The following is a 24837-nucleotide window of genomic DNA, read 5'->3' as shown; positions in this document are numbered from 1 at the left end:
AGCACGGGAGGAAACAGGAGGAAATCTGAGCCGATAAGCACCAGGTGGTGGAATTATGGGTATTTTTTCTTTAAATTTTCTTTCTATTTATAATTGATGCAGATACTTTTTGAACATATATATTTCTAAGTCTGGGTGCTGGGCCAGACCTAGGACACCTGATGAAGTGATATTAATAGAAGTGCTTTGGAAAGTAAGGTCTGCTGGTCAAGCAGAGCACAGACCGAGCTGCGGGCACGAAGCTCGTCTTCAGTGAACACGCCCGAGTCAGGTTCGTCCTCCGAGTGCCCTCTCAGGGGATGGCTGCTCCTGTCTGCTGCTGTGGGATCGCCAACCCCATTTTTGGAAGGGACAGCAGACCAGGGAGCCCTACCTTGTACTCCAGAGTTTCTTTGAGCATGTTCTCCTCCTCTTGTGAAAAGTTCAGCAGCACTGACACAGCTTTTATAAGATGAAAAGCCTGAAACGAAGTAAGTGTTGCTGCCTGGGCCTGCACTGGGGGTGGAGGCGGGGCTCGGGCTAAGTGGCAGCTTTCTGGTTCTGCCCCTGGTGTGTGTGTCTGGCTCGGTGGGCAAGGACACGCAGAGGGTGCAGGTGGTCATTCTGAGGTTGATGGCAATGACAGGTTCTTTTTCTCCCCCTCTATCGTCCATTTCAGAGACTGGCCAGATCACCAGGAGAGCCACACAGCGATCCTGCTCTTCGGCAGGACGTGGGACTGCTTGGCGGGCAGATTCGGTTCCTTGGCCTCTGGCCTCAGCATCCGACCCCCGTGTCCTCCCAGGAGCCAGTCCCTCAAGGTCCCCCCACCCCTGCCTGCTGCTCAATCAGCAGGTCAATGCCAGCTGGAGAAATAACTTGGTGTCCACACTGGTGGCCAAATTGGAATGCTGGAGAGGAAGTGGCCTTGGTAGGAGGCCATGCGGGGCTCGGGCACGTGAGCCAGGCCCTCGGGTGGAACTCTACCCAAAAGGCAACTCGGACGCCCTTTACCTCAGATTCCCGACAGGACATGAATTTTAAAACCACGTGTTTAAGGTATTCAAAGTTGATCTCGCGGGCATCACTCAGGTCAGCATTATTCGTGATAGAAGGGGCCATGTTTGGCATCTCAGGGCCAGGCTTCTCCCGGACTTCAAAAAGCTCACTGTCGGGCTTGATTTTCTGGAAAACCAATGGAAAGATGCTATATTGAGCCACTCGAGACACATCTTAAAATCACATGGGAGATTTGCCTGGCCCACCCTGTGATCACCTGCTGGTCCTCTGCCACCCCCTGCACACAGTAAGGGGATGGGCTGCCCCTGGGAGTAAGCATCTGAAGAAGGCTCAGCCCCTCCACACAGGGTGGACGGCTGAAAGGAGGAGCGAGGCCACCTGCAAAAGTTCCGACATCTCTATCTGCGCCAGGATGCATTTCCGGGAGCAGTGAGCACCCAGCCAGGGCAGGGGTGCTGCTCTCCTCCCATGTCAAGGCCCGCCACTCTGCCATCGCATGCGGCACCCATGTCATCTCACTGACTCCTCTGACAACACACGGGCTCGGAGGAGGGCACAAGCCTGAGGCCACATAGCCACACAGAGGTATGTTCACGCTGGCAGGGACACTGTCCCACTAGCCAACATCTGACCTCCCAGAGACGCCTTGCAATAACCTGGGAGCATCGTCACCAGGCACCGAGGGACCCCAGGAGAACCAGAGGGCAGGGAGGGCGAGGCAGCAGGGAGGACAGGGGCACTCACCAGTTCCTTCTGCAGCGTCTTTCTGAGTTCCAGCATCCTCTGCTGCATCTGCTTTATGGTCTGAGACAAACCCCCACCCCGCAAAAAGCTATCCGTTAAATGTACACCTCACCATCTTTAAGGAGCAAAGGGCAACAGGACAGACAGACACTCTCTTGGGTCCCCAGACACCTGTTAGAAGTCCCTGCCTGGTCTCCTGAGAGGCTTGTGCTGTCACACCTATATGTCTTCTGCGTTGGGCTCTGTCCCTTACATGCAGCTGCTGTGCACACACCTGCTCTTCAGGCCCATCGATGGCCACCATGTCGTCACATGACCCTCTGCAGAGCATGCGAACGCCCCGGCACCATCCCACTCTCCCCAGGGGCTCTGTCCTCAGGACTGCCTCCGCAGTGCGCCTCCGCAAGCAGCACAGCTAGAAACACCTCTGTACGGACCAGTCTGCCTTTTGGAAATACATTCATGTATTACGATCCCCAACTGGGACACAGACCGACATTTACGGCTCTCGTCATTACCGCCACTGCCCTGAAACACCGTGACTTGATGCTTCTTTTGAACAGTGTAAAAGATCGTGGCTCTTCTGCGTAGCCCACTGACACTGGGTTTTATATTTTTTACTTATCTATTTTAAGCGAGTTTAATTATAAGCCTTAAATATAATTGATTACACATTCCATTAATCACTAGACAGGCTGAACTGTTTTCCCAATGAAAAATTTACTGTGTAACCAGCAATACAGGAAAATTTTTAAATAAAAATTATTCTAAAGCCTCACAACGATATGTATGAAAATGAGTTTTTCCTGCGGACTTCTAGTCCGTCACCATTCTTGTATCGAGTAGCTAGAATTGTGAATGGTATTTTACATTTATCAGAGATTTCACAGCTTTCTACAGTTTCCTAATTGTCACTTTTACTGTGACAGTAACTCTAGGGGACGCCCCATGCCTTGTTGTGTAGCTGTTTCTATTTTTGAACAAAGCCACAGTATGCTTTGTTTTCTCGAGAGAGGTGTCTCCACAGTCTCTCTAGAGGGACGGGAGGACTGGGTCAGAGGAGCGTGCAGGTCCTGCCAAGCACATTTAACCGCCTCGAACACACCCCAGCTCACGGAACGGTGACGTGTTGTTGCAGCTGGCCTTCTCTTGTTTGATCATGAGGCTGGACGTTCCCCCAAAAGTACATTTGCTATTTTATTTTATGTTACTTGATTTTCTAGGTTTTAGGCTCATTTCATTAATTCATCCAGCAAATACTGAGTTCCTACTATGTGCCAAACACTGTCCTAGAGGCTGAGGAAATAGCCAATAAACAAACAAACAAGAAATGTATGCCCTCGGGAGGGAAAAGTACCGAACCAAATATACAACCTATCCATGGAGAGAAAGAGCAAGGCAGGGGGTAGGGGTTCTGGCCGTGAGGGCTGACGGGATAGCTGGGGAGCCTCACTGACAGAACGATACCATCACGGAGGTGAGGGTAACTGGGGGGAGAATCTTTTGGACGGAAGGCTCAGCAAGTACGAAGGCCCTGAGGCAGGAGGATGCTTGATATTCACAGAAAGGCAAGGCCAAAGTGCCTGAGAGGGGCTGCTGGGGACAGCAGAGAGGGTGCTGGGGACAGCAGAAGGGGACAGCCGTAGAAAGGATGTCCATTGGTAAGGAGACAATATGTGTCCAATATGACCCAGCTGGTGATGGCAGAGGTGGCTGGGAACACCCAGACCTGCTACTGCCCAAGCTCTAATGCCCTGATGGCATGTCGAGTGCGGGGCGGGGGAGAAGACTGAGGGGGGCTGTGAAAGGGAGAAGGCAGCGGGGAAGGAGCCGAGGGAAGCGGGGAGAAGCCCCTCTAAGGAGCGAGGTCATGCCTCCCCGTGAGGTGCCCAAGGGTGTCGGCAAAACTCTCAGAAGGGACTGAGCAGAGAGAAACGGGCGAGGCGAAGGGCATCCTCACCTTGTTCTTCTCTAGAAGCTGCTGCTCCAAGTCCTGTTTTTCCTCCTGGAGCCGCCCCAGATCCGTGGCCCCGACCTCGCCGTTCGGTATTCCCTCCGCAGCCGGAAGTCGGAACGCAGGGTCCTGCACGGCCCTCGAGGCTGCCTACAGGGTGGGGGCAGCAAGTTGAGAGCCAGGACCGGTGATGGTCAAGCTAAGCCACAGGTCCATGGGGAAGGGGAGCAGACTCGTTCCAAAGGTGGGACCGGTCCGCTCCAACAGACAGCTGGCCAGGACGCAAACCAGCTCCGGTGAGGCCCATGGGCGCCTCCCGAGGGACAATCAGATGCCACGGAGTGAGTGTGCTCGGAGTGAGTGTGCTCGGAAGGAAAGGGCTTTACTGCCTGAGCACTGACAGGTGCTGCCACCTCCAAGGGGCTTCTCAAGTGACTCACGACCTCCTAGTCGGTTAGCGCTCCCTCACGCTTTAAAGAAAGGAAGCCGCAGCACAGGGAAGCGATGTGCCCAACACCCCGGCCAGTAAACGCAGCGCTCCTGCGTCCTCCCACTGCCGCCCCCTCCTGGCAAAGTGTGGCAGCCAGCCCTCCGCCCTCCCCGCGCCCGCAGCACGCGGCTGCCCCAGGGGACCCTCCCGATGGCACTCACGCGAGGCTCGCCGTCGGAGAGCGCCAGCCCCTGCCCCCGGCCCGGCAGCCTCAGCAGGCCCTCCCGCACGGCGGCCGCCTCCGGCTCCTCTGCCCTCCGGCTCCGCAGGGCCTCCAGCTCGGCCTGCAGCTGGTGCGTGTGCAGCAGCGCCGCGTCGTGACCTGGGCCGGGCAGAGGGGAGGCGGGTGGGCACGGTGAGTCCGGCGAGTTCTGCTCCCGGATGGGCCGCCACAGGGCGGGGGTGCTGGGCGGGAACGGGTGGCAGGGCTCGGCCAGGGGCAGACTCCTCACCTTTCTTCAGCTGCAGAATCTCCTGCTCTTTCTGCAGAAGTGCTTCGGCTTTTTCCCGCACACTCAGCTCCTTCTCATCTACTAGGGCCGTCAGGTGAGCAGCCTTGGGGAGAAAACCCGGGCAGAGGGAAGGCTGGCAGCAGAGGCCGCATCACCTCCACAGGAATCTCCACATTCCACTCTCTAGGGTCCCCCAGGATCCATCCCTGGAGCCCACAGCCTACAGCATACCCCAGGCTGACCTGCTCCCCTAAAAATGCGCAAACCCAGTCTCCTCAGCAGGTGCCCTGCAGGGGGCAACCATAACTTCAGGGCCCTGTGAGGTGCCCAGAGTTTGTTATACATGACCTCACTATGATGTCCTGGAGGGTGTCACCTCCCTAGAGTCTTTTCAGAGGCAACGCGGAGACTCGGGTTTGTTGAGGATCCACCCGAGGCCTGAGCCAGCCCACTCGAATCCTGGGGCCTGATGCTGAGTCTGGCTTCACAGGGAGGCTCTTCCCACCCTGCTGGCCAGAAGCCCGACCGCACGCCCACCGCAGAGAGCGCCCGCGAGTACCTGGGCACGGGCTCTTCCTCAGGTGACGTCACAATTACTGACCGTCACTGTCTAAAGGGCCTTCCTACGGGGTGGGGGTTTCTTTATGACACTTTCTCCCACCTTCCTAGGAACATCAAAGGAATCGCGCAGCTGCTGTCCTTCTTGCGACCTACGTCCACCCCGCCCTGGACAGATGGGGAGGCAGGCTGGTGCCACCTGGGACAGAGGTGAGCCTACCTGTTGCTGCAACTCTTCCCTCTGCTTCCGCACCTCCTCCAGGGCTTGAGCCATTGCCACGCTCACAATTTCCCTTTGGCTCCATTCTTCCTACAACCCAGAGAACAGGTAGGAGACTGGGCCCCCGAACCCGGCTCGCGCTTTGCTGCGCACCCGCGTGAAGCCTGCCGAGGGGCCGCCTTCTCGCAGGGGCAGACCGCCACTCCTCCTGCGCCCCACGGTGCGCAGGCTGCCCTCCTGCCGCGATGCCCTCTTCCTCCGAGAACTGTCCCAGTGGACAACCCACTGACCCCTCTAGAAACGAGCACACTACCCAGGGTCAGTTGTCCCATAAGCACAGAAGCCAGTACTTCGGCCCAGGCTGGGGGAACTAGAACTTGAAGAGCTGGTCCAATGAAATCAACACAGAAGGCCCATGTGAACGGTGTAGTGGACTGGAAAAATCTGGCCACAGGAAAAATAACCAGCTCCTTGCTTCAGTTGCTACTTTTGTATTATCTTTTAACTGTTTCAGTGCTGGACTAAAAACTACATTAGAACATAAAGTCTCAGTAATGGGTGGTTCCTTTCTCCTGACTGGACCACGGATGACATACTGTGGGTCAGATTTTCTGTTTCTTCTCTTGTACATACTTGCAATGATCATTGCTCTTCATTCTTTCTTACCTCCTCCCATCTTCCATACAGAATTTTCCTTCAGCTCAAAGATGCTCTTTAGTACTTCCTTTAGGTGCACGTCTGTTGGTGACTAATTCCTTATTTTCATTTTATTGGGTTTCTTTCTACTACCACGCTGTGTCTGCGTATGGATTTTAAAATGTATCCTGTTTGGCTTTGTAAGGATGGTGACACCTGTGCCTGTGACTTGATGGCTTTCGTCATCGTGGAAAATTCTCAGCCGTTCTCTCTCCGAGGACTGCTCCTGTCCTGTTTGTTTCATCTCCTTCAATATCTCCGATGACACGATAGAACATCTCAAGGTACCTTACATGCCTTTCATCATTCCTTTTCTGTATTTCATTCTGCCCTTTCTTCCATTTCACTAATTCTCTCTTTAATTCTGATCTGCTGTTCAGCTCGTTCCCTAGGACTAAGATGAGGAGCCCCACAGATCTGGCACAGACCTTCCGGGGGGTGGGGGGGGGTGCACTGTACAGTTGGCACTTGTGTGTTTGGTGGAGAGGACAGTGAGTAAACTCAGCCCCAAGTGCTGGAAAAACTGCAAAGTGAATGCAGCTGCTGCTTCAGGAAGAAACTGGAAGCTGACGGGAAGGAGCAGGCCTTTTTCTCCCTGCTCCTGCCTTCCAGTCTTCCTCGAGCCTCCCCTGTTGGCAGGGATTCACACGGAGCCAGCTGGACAAGCAGGAGCGTGCCGTGCCGAGTCCCAGGTGCGGCAATGCAAAGCAGAATATAAAAGGACAGCGTGGGCTCAGTCAGAAACTTAAAGCCAGGCAACTTAGAAGTGTGGTTAATCTTAAAATGTTTGGGGAATTTTCTCAGTACCTTAGATTTCTAGTTTAGTATCATTTGTTGAGATAATACCCTGAATGACTGCAGTCCTCAGTTATTTAGACCTGTTTTGTGACTTGGCCTACAGTCTTCTCGGTGTACTTGAAAAGAATACATATTCTGCTATTGTTAGGGAGAGGATTCCATAAAAGCTCATTAGGTCAAGCAGGTGGATAGTGCTGTTCAAACCTTCTGTTTTCTGTTTCATTTGTTTTTTGTCCACTCATTCCGTCAGAGAGGGTCATGCTAACTCTTCGACTGTGATCATGGATTTGTCTCTTGCTCCCTTTAGTTCTGTCCATCTTTGCTTCCAGTATTTTGAAACACTCTTTTAAGTGCACACATATTTAGAATTGTTTGTATCCATAGTTTTCAAAACAGCTGTTCCCTGGGCCTCTCAGGGGAATCATCCCCAGGGGCAGTCTGGTGGCTCCCACTGCAAACCTGAGCTGTGCCAGGCAGCCTTGAATCCCACAGTCCTGGATCGCATGTGGCTCTGTGGCAGCAGCACAGACTTTAGAGCCGCACAGACTCAGTTGCGTGTGCCTGCCAGTTCCAATCTGCTATTAAACTCATTCACTGTTTTTTTAAACAGCTTTACAGCAATGACCCAGCATCTGCTACGGATGGGGCGGGGAGCCTGGAGTCCTATAAGTGGCAGAATCTCTCTCCTCTGCATCCAGTTATGTCCAGGACATGAAGGGAGCAGCACCTGATTAAAGACTGAGTTCTCAGAAAGGGAAGGGAAGCAATCCAGCGGACTGCCTCCTCATTTATGTTCAGGGTCCCTGATGCAAACGAATAAGGTCCTGAAACCCTGAGGCCCTGCTTCAGAGCCAACGGTGGTGCTGACAGCATTACTTTCAGGCAGCGATTGACGACGACGCAGAGGAAGGGCTGGGCCTCTGTGGAGTGAAAAGTGGGACCAGCATCACTTCTGACTATGGGACTTGGACAGATGACTTGCACTTGGAACCTCAATGACATTAATTGCAAAATCACTGTAATTCTTCCTACCGTCATGGGTTCCTGAGAGGAGTTAACGAGGTGACAATCTCTAGCAAATGCCTAACAGAACTATGCCTAACAGAACTAACAAATGCTAGTTCTACTCCTCCAAGTAAAAGACACGACACTCTCATGAAACTGAATCAATTAGGTAAATACCTTTAGCTTCTTTAATTCGAGTTGGTGATGCTGTAAAGAAAGTTCACATTCGTTCTTATTTTGTTTAAGGGCTGTATTTTCTTGCTCCAGCTCTCTCTGCAAATTGAGAAAAGCACATATTGAAAGAAACGATCTTTACCACATTTCCCCTGGGCATGGTCCTATCTCTTTGACATGGAACCTTTAGAAATGCTCCTCTTCCCCCTTTTTTTGTTCACTGTAGGCATGGGAGATGAGAATGGGGTGGGGGGAGAACCGCCTTACAAACTCCTAAGAACTAGGCCCTTGATTCTGAAGACTGTGGAACAGGGAGAGGGACCAGGGAAACACCATTAGTGATGGACAATATAAATTCTAGAAAGAAGGCGGGAAGGAGCTGATGGCACTGCTCATGGAGCGTCGAGAAGTCCTGCGCCACCCAAGGAAAAAGAAAACCCACTGGTCTGTGATTTTTCTAAAAAGCAGCCTTTTTACATCTGGTCTTGTGAGCCAGCATCTTGTTGGAAAGGCGAACACTCTAAGAAGTGGTTCCCTGGTCCGGAGCGGGCTGGTCCTCCTGTCACACTGCTTGGCGGCCCAGCCACGCACGAACCTGGCGCTGACCAGCCCGGCCCGCCCCCTTCCTCGCTCACCGCCTTGTGCTCCGCAGCAGCCTGGTCGGCCGCCCGCGCTTGCTCCAGGGCAGCGAGCTGGGCCTCCAGCACGCGGATGTGCTCCGCACACTGCTGCTGCAGGGCGAGCGCCTGCTGCTGTGCGCGGCTGCTCTCCTTGTCCGCAGCGGCCTGCAGGGGCACCGGACCACAGTTATTCAGGGTGACAACAGGGGCCTCACTCTGTTTCTCAGTGATCCAAAGATGGGTGGACCCTTCTGACCTTCTGCAGCCCGGGTGTTGCTGAGGTCCCCACCTGCAGGCTCTGCCTACTGCCCCGGGCCCTGGCCTACTCAGAAACTGGAGTGTGGGGTCGGTCGGTCTTGGTTCTGGGGACACAGCTCTGGGCAACAGTCAGTCCTGAGACGCAGCCCTCTCTCACCCTCCTCCCTACTCAGTGCTGCCCTCTACTGGGAGGTAGTATAACAGAGCAATGAAGAAAAGGCCTCAAGGATGAGGGTTCTGCCATTTATTAGCTGGGAGACCATGGCCTAGTGTTTCTGAGCCTGCTTCCTACAGAGAATGAGGACAACCGTACGTACCTCCTGGGCCTGCCGCAAGGACTAAATGTAACACATACAGTACCTAGCACAGTTCCTGGGACATGGCACGCATGCAATGAATGCCATTTTTATTTCTCTAGTTTCTAACTCAGCAGCTCTCCTGAGGCTGTGATGACAGGCCAGACCCTTGCCATCTTCTCCCCAGAGCCTGGACCTGCTCTCCGCAGCCCGGCTGCCCGCTGAAGTCTGAGTGCCAGCGGAGCTACCACTGCCAGCTCTCCCAGAATTAGGCCGGGCCCCACGGCCGGCTGTCAGGTGGGAATTAGCCAGTCACTCCCTCTCTGGGTGACTCAGACCTTGCAGCAGGTCTGGACTCCCTCTACCTGCAGCTGCCCACCTGCTCATATGCAGCACAACTGTATCTAAAGTCGGGTCCAGAAACCATTCCAGAAGTTGGGAGTGACTTTGGGGCATCTGCAAAGGCAGAAAGGGAAAGGATCAGGGGCCCAGAACACGGCAGCCACGTCACCACCTACCAGCTCCTGAATCTGAGCCTCCCGAGCTGCGGCGACGCCAGCGCTCTCCTTCAGCTTCTCCTCGGAGGCCCGCAGGCTCTGCTCCAGGTCCTTCACCTGAGAGGGAAGCAGAAGCACCTTTCATTCAAGGGAAGCTGAGGAATAAAATGAATGGCTTTAAAAACCAAATCCGTTTAAATCAGAAATCAGGTACACTACAGAAAGTTTTTAAATCAGAAAAAGATACTCATAAGTCTACTATTAGAAAACACTATCATCCTAATGTATTTTCTCCAGTGTATTTTTATAACTTTTAAAAAATGGCTTTGTATACAATTCTAGTAACATTTTGTATTGTTCCTCCTCACTCAAGTTTCCTTCTGTGTTTCCATGTGGCCTCCAGACCTCAGATTATTTTCTCCAGGGATAGTTCAGAATTTACTGCACCGCTGCCTACTATACTGGCACTTAGGTTTTCTGTTTTCCCACCAAAAATAATTCAGCCATTAACATTTTCATGCAAAATTTTTTGACCTGATTTAAATTACTCCCTCGGGATAGATTCCCAGAAGTAGGAATCTATCCCAGAAGTACGACACAAACTTTGGTTTCATTCGTTTCACAAATACTGACCAAGTCTCACTGCGTACCTGGCCCCGCACTAGGACACGAAGCTGCCCTGTGGACAAGATGCTATGCACTGTCTAGCACTTGGCTTCACTTCACTCTCTAGTGGGGTATTTTTATCTGACTCAAGCTCTCTTTGCCAATTTCTCTGATAAAGTCCTCATGTTTACCAATGAAGGTCTGCCCTTGGGGAGCTTTATTATTAAAACATAAGCACAAAGCCTGCAGCTTTTTCAAAGAGAGGTAGGCGCCCTGTGAGAGGAGGGGTTTTTAGGTATCGTGGTTCCTCAGACATACACACACATCACACGATGTAACTGAAACAACTCCATGAGAAGAACGTGAGTACTTCCACAGAGGAGACGAGTAACATTATTGTCCGTGATCATAATTTTATTAGTGGTAGAATCAGGACTCAAACCAAGTTTTTTAAACTCCTGGGTTCGGAAAATATCTACCCAACTCCCAGATAGAGAGAGAACTCAGGGAAGATTTCAGCTCCTCAAAAGGTAAACTATAGAGGTACCATATGACCTAGCAATTTCACTTCTAGTATATACCTAAGAGAAATAAAAGTATAAACCCATACAAAAGCCTGTTCACTGTGCTACACTAATGTTCAAGCAGCATCATATCCACAACAGCCAAAAGGTGGAAACGACCTCAATGTCCCCTGGCAAATGGATAAACATAACGTGGTATATATATATATACAATGGAACGAAAGCCTTACAATGCCTTATTAGGCATTAAAAAGGAATGAAAGTCTGGCGCATGCTACAACATGGATAAAGCTGAGGGCATTATGCTAAGTGAAATAAGCCAGACACAAAAGGACAAATATTGCATGATTCCATTAATGTGAGGTACTCAGACTTGTTAAAATCATAGATACAGAAAGTAGAATCATGGTTGTCAGGAGCTGTGGGAAGGAGAAAATGGGGAGTTACTGCTTCGATGGGTACAGAATTTCTGTCTGAGAAGATGAGTTCTGGAGATGACGGCGGTGATGGCTGCACGGCGACGTGCATGTACGTGATGCCACTGAAGTGTGCACCTGGAAATGGCTGAAACGGTCAATTTTACCACGATAAAAAAAGTGGATGTTCAGAAAGAGAATGTAATTATAATAAAACAAAGCTATATTTAGAGAAAAATGTACTTTAAAATATATGTATCAGGAAATAAGAAATGTAAAAATGAGCTAAATTTGCTATGGTCTGAAAGTCTGTGTCCCCACAAAATTCATATGCCAAAATCCTAATGCCTGAAGTGATGCTATTAGAACCTGGGGTCCTTGGGAGGCGCTTAGGTCGTAAGGGGAGAGCCGCAGGGAACGGGAGCAGGGCCCCTATTAACGGGGCCCCACGGAGACCCTCTGCCCCTGCCACCGCTTCACACTCGTTAAACTGGGAAAGGCCAACGCTGGAAAAGGCTGAGGTGCAGACACAGGAACCCTCGAGCATGGCAGGGGAGCAGAGCCAGGTGCAGCCCTACTGGAACAACCCTGTCCTGCGAGGCACATTAGGTCATCTGCATTCTCTCTTCTCAAGGTGACATGAACAAGGATGCTCACTGAAGTGTGGTCTGCAGTGACAGGAAGAAGGCAACCTGGATGTCTATCATCTAGCAGATAACTACAACGTAGAGTAGATAAGTACGATGGAGAAAACACCTGTACAGCTGTGTCATGTACATAAACACATATGCACACAAACGATGCCGCCCGTTTCAGGGTAACCCAACAAAAGGGTCTCTATTAACCACGTGGGAACGGTTTCCTATGGGAGGAAAAAGAATAGGGATGAAAGGAAATTAATAAGGACAATTTTGTGTGGCAAGAAGAAAGAAAATGACTAACTCAAACTTACAGAAGTGAGATTCCAAAAATACTCCTTTCAAAAAAACCTCTGACCCGAGGGGATCCTCAGCCGCAATCATGCCATCCACTAAGTTACTGCCCAGACATCGCAATCATGGAGAGTGAGGTCAGTACCTTAGTCTCCAGGACGTCAATGGCCTTGGCCTGGCTGCTCCTGGCTGCCAAGAGCTGCTGTCTGGTATCCTCCAAATTCTGCTCGGCAACTGTTTTCTGTAAGTTGAAAGAGAGTAAAATGAAACAGTCATTCCTACATTGAATAAATATTTACTGATATCTATACCATACTATGATTTTTGTAAGGTGCAAGGGATACAAATACATTTCAACCTCCCTCAGTTAATTAAAATATAATTTACATATCATAAAGTATACACAGATAAATTTGACACAGTTCTTTGACCTTTAGGCTGGGACAAAAGACTAACAAAAAATTATATAAAAGAATGCAATAGTGCCCACAAAGAAGGAGCACAGAGCAGAGGATACTCAGGGCTTCAAGCAAGTGGGAGGCTTCATAATTCACAGGTGGCCTGGGGTGGAGAGAGCATCCAGACAGAGGGACGACCGGTGAAGGCATGAAGCAGCCTGGGATATCTGGGGAGCTATAGCTGCCAAAGCTAAAGTGATGGGGGACTCAGATCAAAAAATGAGACTAGAAAGTTAGGCAATGGGCCAGATCATTAGACCCTTTTTATGCCATAGAAAGGAGCTTGAATTTAATTCTGTAGGCAATATTTTCCAAACACTGGCATTAAAACTTACCTAGAGGGGTGGTTGTTAAACCTGAGGCTTTACTCCAGGCCTGCTGAAATCGGAATTTCTGAGGGTAGGGCCAGAAATATATATACCTTAACTAAACTCTTAGTAACTCCCATGCAGACTAAACTTTATAATAATGATGATGGCACAATAACAATCATTATACTACTAATAGCTCAAATTTATTGAGACCCTACTATGTTCTAAGCCTCATTCTAAGCACTTCACATATTGTAACTCATTTAATCCTAATAACAATTATATGTATTTGGTACAATCATTAAACCTATTTTACAGAGGAAAAAATAAACACAAAGAGATTACATTTCTTGCTCTAAGTCACAAACTAGTAAACAGTAGAGGCGAGATACAAATCTAAGCAGTCAAGCTCTAGAAATCAGTTTATACCCTAGAACCCACATCATACTCACTGCAGACTGCAGGGGAGTTGTGGAAGATATTTAAGTTTAGGAAGCTCAGTTTGGTAGTGAGCATGGAAGACTGTCAGAGGGTGAAGGAGGAGAGACTGATGCTGGGTAGGCCAGTCTGGAGACGTCTAATATGGGCTAGGCTAGAGCTGCTGGAAGCCCTAAAGCACTGGAGATGGAGATATTTACCTGAAACTAACTGAAGACAGAAAGTCTAATCTAGGCCCAAGGCCTTGGCTTTGTCACCTTTGTCACGGTGAGGCCAATCGTTGGTCTACTAAGAGGAGGAAGAGCAGAATGTGGGCAGACGATGATCTCACACCTGGCTAGAAAGCAAGTTCACCTACCCCACTGGGCAAAAGGTCAGTGCGCTCAACAGCCTCCCTTAGCTAAGAAGAGTCTGCTTGCTGCCCAAGGCCATTCCCGCTGAAGCCAAAGGCAGATAGTAACTATTTTCCTTGGCCAATGGAAAGTGCAAAAGGGAGGAAGCGAGCACCGCAGTAAGACAAGACAGGACAAGTGGAGTAAATCGCTAGGCAGGGTTTATTGGTGTTCAGGATGCTCTTCGTTCTTGTGTATCTCTGAACAAAGCTTTCTCTGTCCCTAAGGAACACAAGTCACCCAAGTGACATGAGGCTTTTTTGCTGAAAGCAAGACAATCAAAAGTGGGAGGGAGCGCTCCTCTCACTAAGCTGTTTGCTTGCAGACTCTCCAGCTCTGAAACTCTAGGACTTTATGCAATCCCCTCCTCCGCCAAAACTGCCTTCCCAACACTGACTGGCCCAAAGGGAGCTGGTCACCTCTTTCAGAAGTTCCTGCACATATTCTTCTCCTGATAAGTTCTGCTCCAGTCTCCTCTCTAAGGATGTGACTTTCTCCTGTAAATGGGTGATGAGCTTTTCTTTCTCTTGAGTTTCAGCAGTGACCTGCAGATGAAAGCAGAGATTACAATACACTATAAACCCTCTCTCCTTTCCTTTCTGTCTCCACTAGGACCACCATATTCCCATGAAACTCTGGTCTCAACTGCATCCTCGAAGAGCATACAGCCAGGAAATCTTCCCAGAAAACAAGATCTAGAAGCTACATGGGGATCACTGGAAATGCACTCTCTCTACGGCATACCTTTGGAATCTGAAAACTTTATTTCACTTATTTGGGATTTGCTGAGTTGTAAATGTCTTTATTTTTCTTTGTGGTCACAGGAGACTTAAGTTCCATAATTAAACTGTAAGTCTCTGAAAGAAAGCACTGTATGTGTCTAGATTCTCAGGTCACTGAGCGTAGAGACCTTGTATCCAGGTCATTCATTTGTGTAAGATCTATCTATTGGGTGCGCCTTGCTGTGAGACAAAAAGCCCAGTAGAACAAGCATGAATTCTGGAGTAAGATTTGGGTTAGAATCTAGCTCTGTTGTTTACTGTGTAACAGTAACTGACTGTGTAACTTTGAACAAGGTATATGACCTCTTAGTTTCCACTTAGGATCGGTAAATATTCTAATGCTTAGCTGGAAGTGGTAATCAGACTTCTGTTTATGCAAATCTAACTGTGCTATGATGATGCTCTAAGTCTCCCTTACACTTGACACTACTGGTTCTCAAGGAATGAGGGTAACATTCGTGGTACCACCCACTAGACACTGTTTTGTCATAAGAGGGGAAGGGCTGGGTTGTCAATGCCTGAAGGATACCAGCGGCATTCAGACCCCAGGGCCAGGAAAGCAAAATGCCCTGCAATGCAAGTGTCAGTTACACAATACGAACTGTTCTGCTTAAAATGGTGATAAACATACCACAGAGAAACACTGCCCTACAGTCAATAATAATATTATTGTTCATCCTTCTGTTCTCAGAATTTAGTACATGTCAAGGATAGGAGGATAATAAATGTATGTTGGCCAAATGAAAACACAAATTATAATTATATCATTTCTGTGTTCTTTTGAACAAATTGGGTTAGAGCCAAGTATGTCAAAGATACAACTTTGGCCATGTCAACCATAACTGTTATGTTTTCTTATGCTCAGGGTCCATCATGTAGTATTTTAAGACATACTTGAGTAGATCGAATGGTGTGCTTTGACAATTCCTGTCAGGACAATAATGATCTCTCCTGTTAAGTACCTCTTATTTGGTTACTTCCACCTGAAATGCAGCCCAGATAGACCAAGAACTAGGGCAACATGGATGGCGTGAGAAACACGTTTCATCAGCCATCCGGATGTAGAAATTTCTGATAGAATTAGTGTTTACCCCATTCATGAAGCCTAGGAAGCCGGATCCACTCCGAGCACTCGACTTACTTTTTGCAAATCAATGGAAAGCTGCTGAATGCATGCTTGGAGCTCTTGTTCCTTTTGTTCCAGGGCTGCGAGCTTATTTTCTGCACCCATTTTTGAAGCTGTCACATGATCTCTTTATTGAAAGAAAGCAGACAATAAACAAATTTGGATATCTTATCTAAGACACTCTTCCATAGGAAAAATATAAATGTTTCTTTATATATCAGGGCTGCAAACACTAGCCATGAGAAAACACCTTGGCTCTCTCTGAAGCGGAAATCCGAAGAGAAATCCTGATCTACCTTTGGTTACTCAATTGCACAGAAAGGAAAACACTGAATTGCTTGGCAGGGTTGGAGGGGTTCTGAGTTTGGGCAGGTGAAGGGGAATGAGGATTTGGAGGGTGGGGGGTCCTGAGCCCTAGGCAGGTTGAATGAGCCCTGAAGCCTTTGCGAGAACTGAAAGCGGAAAGTGTTGCAGTGAGTCACGGGGAAAAGTGGGGCGGGCTATGGCCAGAGCTACACTAACACCACTTCCCATGGGCCCCACAGACCAAGCAAGAACCTCTGCTCTTCCAGCGTTGAGTAGTGTCTCTGCAGTTCTTCTAGCTTTTGGCTCAAGTCCGATGACCGCTGACTGGAGGTCCTTAACTCCTCCTGGGTGTGACTAAGTTCTCTGGTCCGTGCCTCCAACTCTTGCTCCATTTTCTCCAGACTTTCTTCTTTTTTTAAGAGCTGATACAAAGATAAAGTTTCACTGAGCCACTACTAAGAAATATAATTTAAAAAAAAATCTGGACCAATAAGCCACACTTTTATAACATTTTTTGTGAGCTTATAAATGGCCTTATATATCCAGTAGTTACAGAAAGAAGGAAATAGATTTCAAACAGAATATTTCCACTTTAGTAAGGTGAAAAACATATAAATATGATTAATATCAAAGACTACGGGAATATGTTTATCAGCACTTAGAGAGTGATGACTTATAAAATCTACGTAATTAATAATCTATTTAGCATTCAGCTCCTAAAACAAAAATGCTCACCATATGCTTTACTTTACTTAGTTCCTGCTGTTGGAACTCTTCTAATTCATCCATTTCATCTCTTCTTTGGAAAAGATTCAAACTCTGGTTCTTCATTTCCTGTAACTGAGCTGTCAGAAAACTTTTCTCCTATTTGGAAGAAGAAGACATCAACTCAGGCAACTAAGACATTAGAAATCATATTATGTAAGCAGAAATCTTAATAAAGGAAAATCTTAAGGAAATCTCTTGTCAGTAGGCAAAAATATATTAATAATAGGAAGCTTTACAGTAATATGACCAATATGGCATCATCTACAAATTCTTTAAGTTAAAAATAAATGTTTTAAATGACAGTTGTGAATAAAGGGAATAAGAGCAAAAATTACTTAACACTTTAAAGTCTTAAATTTGATTAGCAATGCCAGATAACCATTTTAGATGTCTATTCTCAGTGAGACTCAACGGGAGTGAGACCTGAATGCCCTTTAAAAATTCAATGCATTTAAGTAGAACTGATTTCAGTTAACAAGTTCAGTTAGCGAGTAAACAAAAATTAGATACGACTGGTATCATCAAGCTACAATTTACTAAATGATAGCTTTCCAAGGTGGATTCTCTTAAGGACGAACTCTGCTGTTGTAGTTACCAATTCTTGATTGAAAGAGAAATTAAAACAGTCTAAAAATAACATTTCCAAAAATCACAGTGGCTTCTAAGACCTACATAGGCGTCTCATTACTCTTTCCCGGTCTAAAATATTTCCCAACGCCTCCTCTGGTGGTGGGGAAAGAGAACAATCTCCTTAGTGAACTGAGGTTTTATTTAGTTCAGTACTATTTGGCTCCTCCTTTACCATAATTTTAAAAGATAAAAAAGAAAAAGTCCAATGAGAATTTCAACTGCTGTAACCTTAAGAATTTCTTTTAAGATAAGAACACTTTAACATAACCACCATATATAAGAAGACCATCATCGGTACCATGGTTATAGCTTTTTTTTTTCTCCCAGGCACATATTTCTTTGAGTGATAGTCTGACTTTTCTGTAATTTTTTTATATAAATGTTGCCGATTTAATAATCAGATTTCTATAGAACACATAAAGAAAACCTCTGGTTTAACTTGGTGTTTTATCTCAAGAATAGAGCAATAATAAAACTCAGTTGTTTAATAAAATTAATAGTAAATATATTTGGCAACTGAATACATCTATCTAAGAAATAACATTTCTACCATGAAGAGTAACTCAGTACTTAATGAAAACAAGGAATGAATAAGGTAATAGCATATAATTTGGGTTGAGGGTGGTGACTATTGATTATTTTATTTTTTTAGGAGAGGCAACCCTTGGCTCACCTCACAGATTGCAAGGACCTTGTCAGCTTACAATCCCTTATTTTTTTCATCTTTTTACACCTACAGCACCTGGTCTTCCATCCAAGTACTAACCAGGCCTGACCCTGCTTAGCTTCCGGGATCAGATTGGATCGGGCTTGTTCAGGGTAGAATGGTCGTAGACTACGACTGATTATTTTATATTAAAATGTTTTTCTAATTGTAGGCTTGAAATTTCATCTGCTATTCATGTCTGGGAGCCAGAATACATTACGTTAGGTACCTACAATGTTAGAAGAGCTATGGTGTTAGAACAATCAATTTTCCTCGTCTGTGTCTGGCCAAGAGGTTCTCTTATCTGCTTAGTGCCGAACCTGGAGAAATGCCCTCCTTCCCCAGGCCTCCTCATAAAGTCCTCCTAATGTTACCAGAGTGTCAGTCAGAGCCCCCGCAGGAAACAGATGGCCGACTCAGATTAGGGATTTTGAGACGAGTTTAAATAAAAGGACTTTTCAGAGCTGTGGGCAGGATAAGACAACCCAAAAGAGAATATGTACTAGTAATAGCTGAGCATGAAGGGGCAAAGGGATGAAGAGGTTACATGAAACCCAGAGAGAGAAACGATATTAAGAGGGTAAACTGAAGGTCCAACTGAAGCTGTGGCCATCGGATACAACTAACCAGAAGGCGCCCACGTGGAGAAGGCTGAGGAATGAACATCCCCATCACTCTTCTTCCACACAGGGTTCCTTTGGTGTTTCCCACTGGTGGAACCCAATCAGAAGCAGAAGCCAGAGGGCAATGGAGCCCTACGGACGTGGGTCCTTTCAGCCTTCGGGTACACAGAGGAAGGTAAGAGAAGGGTGGAGAGTGTATTGGGAGGGCACGCCCACCAAGGGAAAGACGAGCTTTTCAAGCCAGTGTCTAATCATCCAGTACCCTGTTTCCATGAGGTGGCAGAGCAATCAGTCCACTGGATGGTACTGGAGAAATCACTGTCCAAGCTCCACAGAGGAGGCCAACATTTATAGAGACAAATATAAAGATGAACTAACCTTTTCAAGCTGATCCACTTTTTCTGACCATTCCTGAAACGAAACAACAAAAAAGTAATTTCCAGGGAAGAGTATCAGTAATATCAAGATTTTCAGAAAACAAAACAGCCTGCCCCCGAAAGCAACCCACCAACCAAATAGCAAAAAAACTCCCCAAAAACAAAACAAAACAAACCCATGAAGTTGGCCTAATAGTAAGAAAGCCAAGAATCCTAAAAGAAGAAAATGAAATTTATATAAAATTCCAGAACACGAATATAAAGGCTGCAGATTTTTACCAAGAGCACCCAAAGTTGTATCTGTTGTTCTGATGCAGTTTAGCTTATTCCTGAGTGTTTTTCCATGATTACTATAATAATTTATTGAGAGTGGGTAGCTGGGATCACCTGAATTGGTAACTCTTCAAATGATGTTTAGAAATTAATTTACTGAAAGGGGAAGGTCTTCAGCAGGCCCTAAAAATTATTTTCCTTGATTTTACCAATATGCTTTATGCCATCTGATATGTTAAAGGAGGAGAGATTATGTCCCTTATTCACAAATCACAGAACGGGGAAAAAATAGCCACTGGTACAAAAGACCATATCCTAAGTGCCTACAATTAGAATCCACCTTCTTCCTTTATATACACTCATATCATAGTTATCCTCTAGGTATTGGTGAATGATGTTTTTTCCGCCCAGTAAATGTCCTAGATGACAAATACATATTTTAAAACCAACCAACCAATCACTCCACCTACTGTTGGTAAATAATACATTTTCTTAAATGCAACATAATATAATAAAGTGATCCTGTCTTAATAAATCGGGCTTATCATTATAAAACCTTGATGCTTATCTTGTAATAGCAAGTAATACCATCTTTCAATGTCTGGTTCAAATGAAATGACAGGAATTCCCTTCTGTCACTGTGATCAGGTTTTTTTTAAGAACTATGTACATCAAGTATGATGGCTAGTTTGATAGCATCTTCTCCTCTATAGAAGACAAGTGTTTTGGGTCTAGGCTTAGAGACAGGTTTTTAGAGGACAGAAACCCTTTTCCTTATCTTGGGGCTCACCAGATTATAAACACACTATTTCCCTTCTCCATTTTACAAAGCTACACAACTGTATAATGATACTCACATTCTGGATGTATTTCATGATTATAATTGTAAAGCTTCTTGATAATTTCCACCCAGAGGCCAGGTGAAACCTTAAAGAACTTACATAACATTCCTTTTCTCTTAGGTTATAAATATTTTCTACCAGGTTTATGTCATCATTTCTGAAATCTTTCCACTTGTCTTGGGGAGTGTCACATATAAAATACCTGGTCCTTTCTGGCTAATGCCAAAGCCAGTCCTTCTGCCATTTTGGCTCTGTTGGCTTGGAATGTCTCATTCTGCTCTTGAAATTTCCGCATGGAAGCTGTTAACAAAGAGGTTCTATTAGAGATATGGAAATATTTCTGAAACAGCATGACAAACAGCTCACATGATTACTTTACAACTGTCACTTAACAAAAAGGCCAAGTCACATATGTGAATATGAGACTGGGAAAAACCTGATCCATCTCGACCTCCCCAGAATCTTTTGGGTTTAGTAAAAAACCATAATTTTTGTTTGTTTCCTGTTGTTTTTGTTTTTTATACTAGTCGAATATATCCATTTAGGAAAATGCCAAAAGGTATTTTTAAATGGTACAATGGTAGAATACTGAGTTAGGTAAGTTGTCAGAAAACGATGCTGTTGCTAAGTGATGGTTACCATCACTTTATCAGAATTAAAAACAAAAACAAAAATCAAAACAAAGCAACACAAAAGATCCTTTCTTTCACTCTGTTTTCCTTTAAAGACATTTTAATATATATCAACAGAAAATAACTTTCTATTTCTGTTAGCATCTTTCTTGGATTGAATCCAAAGGAAAACATATGATTTAGGGTAGACTAAACAAAATGTATGTTCTATTGTTGGAGGAATGATGACAATTAGAGATTTCCCCCCAATTACTGAACACAGCAGCAATGGAGCTATGGCTAGAGCCAAAGTCTCCTAATCTAGGTCCAAGGCCAGGCACTAGGTTCTACTAAAATCTAAGGGCAACCAATAAACTGGTCGACTGGAGGGAGACAAGCTGATATACATAGTGACCTTCTCCTAAGAAGCAAGCCCATAAGGCAATATAAAGACGATTTATACGTTACTATATACGAAACAAATGTTATGTCAATCTGTATACTGTAATACTGCTCACAAAATAAAGATTTGAGCTATGATGGATAAACTTAACCATATACTGTTGTTTCATTTCAAAAAACTAAACTCTAAAAAGATTGAACAAAAAACAGCAAAAAAAAAAAAAATACGTACAATCCTGGTGTTTTTCTAATGCAATTTCAAGCTTCTCTTTTATCTTCTGCAAGTTTCGGACCTGTTCAGCATAGTCTTGGGTGAGGAGGGTGACGCACATACCAGGAATGGACAAACATCAGGAAAGGAAGTTAATTCAACAAAAAAATGAGTGAAAATGATGATGACTTTCTCAGCCTGAAAACCATTCCTGTTAAGGAAAGCTAGGCAGACAGCTCCCATTAACAAACAACACAGGCAAACAGGTATAGTACAAACCATCCACGGTGTAAATGGTGACTACAAACAGGCAGATTTATTTAGCCTTGATAAAGAACAAGAATTGGGCCTGGTCTGGTCATCAGAAATGCCCTGCTATGAAAACCAGGTATTATCTTATTACTTAATTTCAAATCTCGGTTTTCACTTCCCCTTCTAGTCTGGGCAGGATAGATCAAAGGGAACTCACTAAATAGCACCCTTACAATCCATACCACTAGTGACAGCGGTTAGGACAACTGCAAATACCCTACCACAGTATTGTTTTTATACTGAAAGTTCTTTATGCTCTAGAAAAGTCAGCTTCCTTTCTACACGGGAACTGAGCCTGCCTATGCCACTTAAAAGGTGAAAGTCAGAATTAATTCCCCAAGAATTGCCAAAGAATACAGTATGATATAGTGTAAAAGTAGACAGGCTTTAGTACAAATCCCAACTCTCTGTTAGTCCTTAAGCAAATTATTGATTCTAAGTATTAGTTTCTTCATTTATCAAATGATATTAATTGCACCTACCTTGAAAGGTGTATTAGATAATAAACTAAGTGTTTCATATGCCTTAAGCACCTGGCACACAATGTTCAATAAAAGGTAGCTGCTATTGTTGCTGTTATTATTCACACTAAGCCTGTAGGAAAATAACTCAGCTATAACTGGGCTCAATAAATGTCAGTTCTCTTCCTTGTTCCTTCTTCTCTACCTTAAGTTAAGCCTAAACTAGTCTTCCTTCTGTATTAGACAGGGCACAGATTATTTTATAGTTTTCTCCACAACATTAAACAAATGTGAAGTTATATAACCTGTTACTGACAATATTCACAGTACAGGTAACAGGATGGCAACAACTGCATTTAAAGCAGATGCTAATTAAGAACGTGGACTCCAGCATCAAGCAAATCTGGATTGGATTCCAGCTATACCACCTATTACCTGTGTGACCTTAACCTTGCTAAGCCTAAAAAGGCTACAGTGAGGACAAAATGAGATAACGCACTAACCAGTAGCCATGAGCTACACCAGGGACCTTTCGTAACTGCACCAATACAAATATTTCACATACGATTTGGTGAATTTTGTAGCCTACTGCTTTCACTCCAATAAAATGGGCATAAAGCCAAGGGACAAAACACAGAAGCCACTGACCCCTTCACGGGATGAAGCTTTTTAAATGTATCCACTGGCAGAAACCAAAATAAGAACTCACAACTCTACCACAAATATGCCCTGCTCAGGCGAAGGATATAATGAGAGTTGTGTAAATTGCAAAGTGCACACAAAAGACATAATGAGTTACGGCTTCTACACAGGTGTTGAAATTAGAAACACTACTGAGAAGTGGCCCAAAGACCAGAGTACCACTTATGTAGGTGATATTTAGCTGTAGCAAGTGGCCACATAGCACCAAAGCCTTCTAGTGTTGAAGATTTCAACGTGTGTTGGCCATTTCCTGTAAATAGTATTCCTTACCCTTCTCCACCCGAAAGCAAGCTATGCTAATGTCTAAAAGATGGTCATATCTACTCTACATATACTTTTAATACCTTTTATATCCATGACTAGAAACCTCAAGAGCAGAAAAACAGAAATTATTTTTTTAAACCTTAAACCTCAGTTTTGAATTTACACTATTTAGCACACTAACAAAAGAAAGGAACGAAGGGGGTATAAGTCACTCTTTTGACTAAGATCAAAATATGTCAAAGTAAGTACACAGTTATGCTATACAGCTATTTTACAGGGACAGAGTGTCAGATAAGGCAAATTTACTTTGTTTTTTATAAGTTCTGGGACATACCAGAAAGTCTGGCCTCTAATTTCCGTATCTGTTCATTCCTTCTCAAAAGCTGAGAAGAAAGATCTTCTCTGGAGCTGCTTCCATCAGAAGCCTGTTCGGACAGACACAAGAGGAGGTCGTATTTATACACGTTTTCAATAATGCGTGACCACAATACTGACCCAAAAAGTGACGACTCTTATTTTAGGTTTGGTTCCACTTTAACTGTGATCACCGAAAAGCTTTTTAAATTACCTGGGCCCCAGTTTCTCTATCTGTAAAGTAGAAGCAACACTATCTTCATCTACAATGTGAAGGAGGTATAAGATGCGAAACAGATAAATTGTGTGTGTGTGTGTGTGTGTGTGTACACACGCTATTGGAATAAATGGTGGTGAATGAATCCATTATGATCATATAACAACCAAGTATATAATACAAAAAATATATATCTTCAGTGATAAAACATGTTTTATCACTTTATTTTTCCAAAGGCAAAGTGGCAAAGTCCTGGGATAAAGAGGGGAAGGTTCGTTAGCAAGGGATCAAAGTAAAGTAAGTTTGTGACAAAAAATTATCATTGACATTGATAGTTTCGGTATCTTCACCTAGAAAACAAAGCAGTGTCAATCTAAAGCTCTAAAATGCACCAAAAACCTTAGCAGATAATAAACATTCAATACATCAATATATTAACGAGACATCTATTTTCCCTAGCAATCTACATTATTTTAAAACATACGGGTACTTCCATTACTTTGGGTACTGCTTGCTATTGCTAATAAATAACTTGCTTTATCTTTTTACCTTTGATTATAAAGTTTTTAAAAATACAGAAAAGTAGAATCGTTTACTGAACATTCTCTGCCTGTCTTAATGATTGCTGATGTTTTCCCATACTTGCTTCATCAACTTTTATTTTACCAAAGTACTTTAAATAACAGATATTATGACATTTCATCCTAAATACTTTGTTAAACATTTCTAAAATATAAGGATATTTCCTTTTATCACAATACCATTATCGCACCTAACAAAAATAACGGTATCTAATATCTAGTCATGCTTCTCTATTTTATTCTCATAATAAAATAAAGGTGGTCTTTAAAGTTGGTTGAAAAATTGACTTTAAATCTTCATTTACCCATCCAGCCACCTGCCCACCCAACATTTACTGAAACGCAGTATTGTGTATAGGTAAGAGGAAATTCCTGCAGGTGGAGGCCCAGATTAAAGTTCCATCTTCAACATTTATAAACTATAACAAGTTGGGCCAATTAGTCAACTTCT

General features: G+C 45.0%; 1 protein-coding gene across 7 annotated transcripts in view; it reads right to left on the bottom strand.

Annotated features, from left to right (window-relative positions):
- GOLGA1 (golgin A1) overlaps positions 1 to 24837 on the bottom strand; it is a 32452-nt gene that overhangs the window by 2346 nt on the left and 5269 nt on the right. For 4 of the 7 annotated variants that reach the window (XM_016137408.2, XM_016137407.2, XM_016137406.2 and 1 more), the window contains 18 exons: positions 23569 to 23659; positions 21517 to 21591; positions 20474 to 20571; positions 19158 to 19190; positions 16788 to 16916; positions 16305 to 16474; positions 15762 to 15873; positions 14258 to 14383; positions 12385 to 12480; positions 9783 to 9878; positions 8726 to 8875; positions 8094 to 8189; positions 5418 to 5507; positions 4640 to 4742; positions 4349 to 4509; positions 3704 to 3847; positions 1744 to 1803; positions 467 to 1164 (listed from right to left, as the gene is read on the bottom strand). In XM_016137408.2, the coding sequence (XP_015992894.2) occupies positions 796 to 1164; positions 1744 to 1803; positions 3704 to 3847; positions 4349 to 4509; positions 4640 to 4742; positions 5418 to 5507; positions 8094 to 8189; positions 8726 to 8875; positions 9783 to 9878; positions 12385 to 12480; positions 14258 to 14383; positions 15762 to 15873; positions 16305 to 16474; positions 16788 to 16916; positions 19158 to 19190; positions 20474 to 20571; positions 21517 to 21591; positions 23569 to 23659 (2199 nt within the window). In that variant the 3' untranslated portion in view covers positions 467 to 795. The other 3 variants (XR_004956270.1, XM_036238956.1, XM_036238957.1) reach the window with 2 other exon arrangements.

Source organism: Rousettus aegyptiacus, unplaced genomic scaffold (assembly GCF_014176215.1).
Source record: "Rousettus aegyptiacus isolate mRouAeg1 unplaced genomic scaffold, mRouAeg1.p scaffold_m13_p_3, whole genome shotgun sequence".
NCBI lineage: Eukaryota > Metazoa > Chordata > Mammalia > Chiroptera > Pteropodidae > Rousettus > Rousettus aegyptiacus.
Note: the sequence above shows the minus strand (reverse complement) of the source record. Positions and strands in the feature narration are given on the sequence as shown.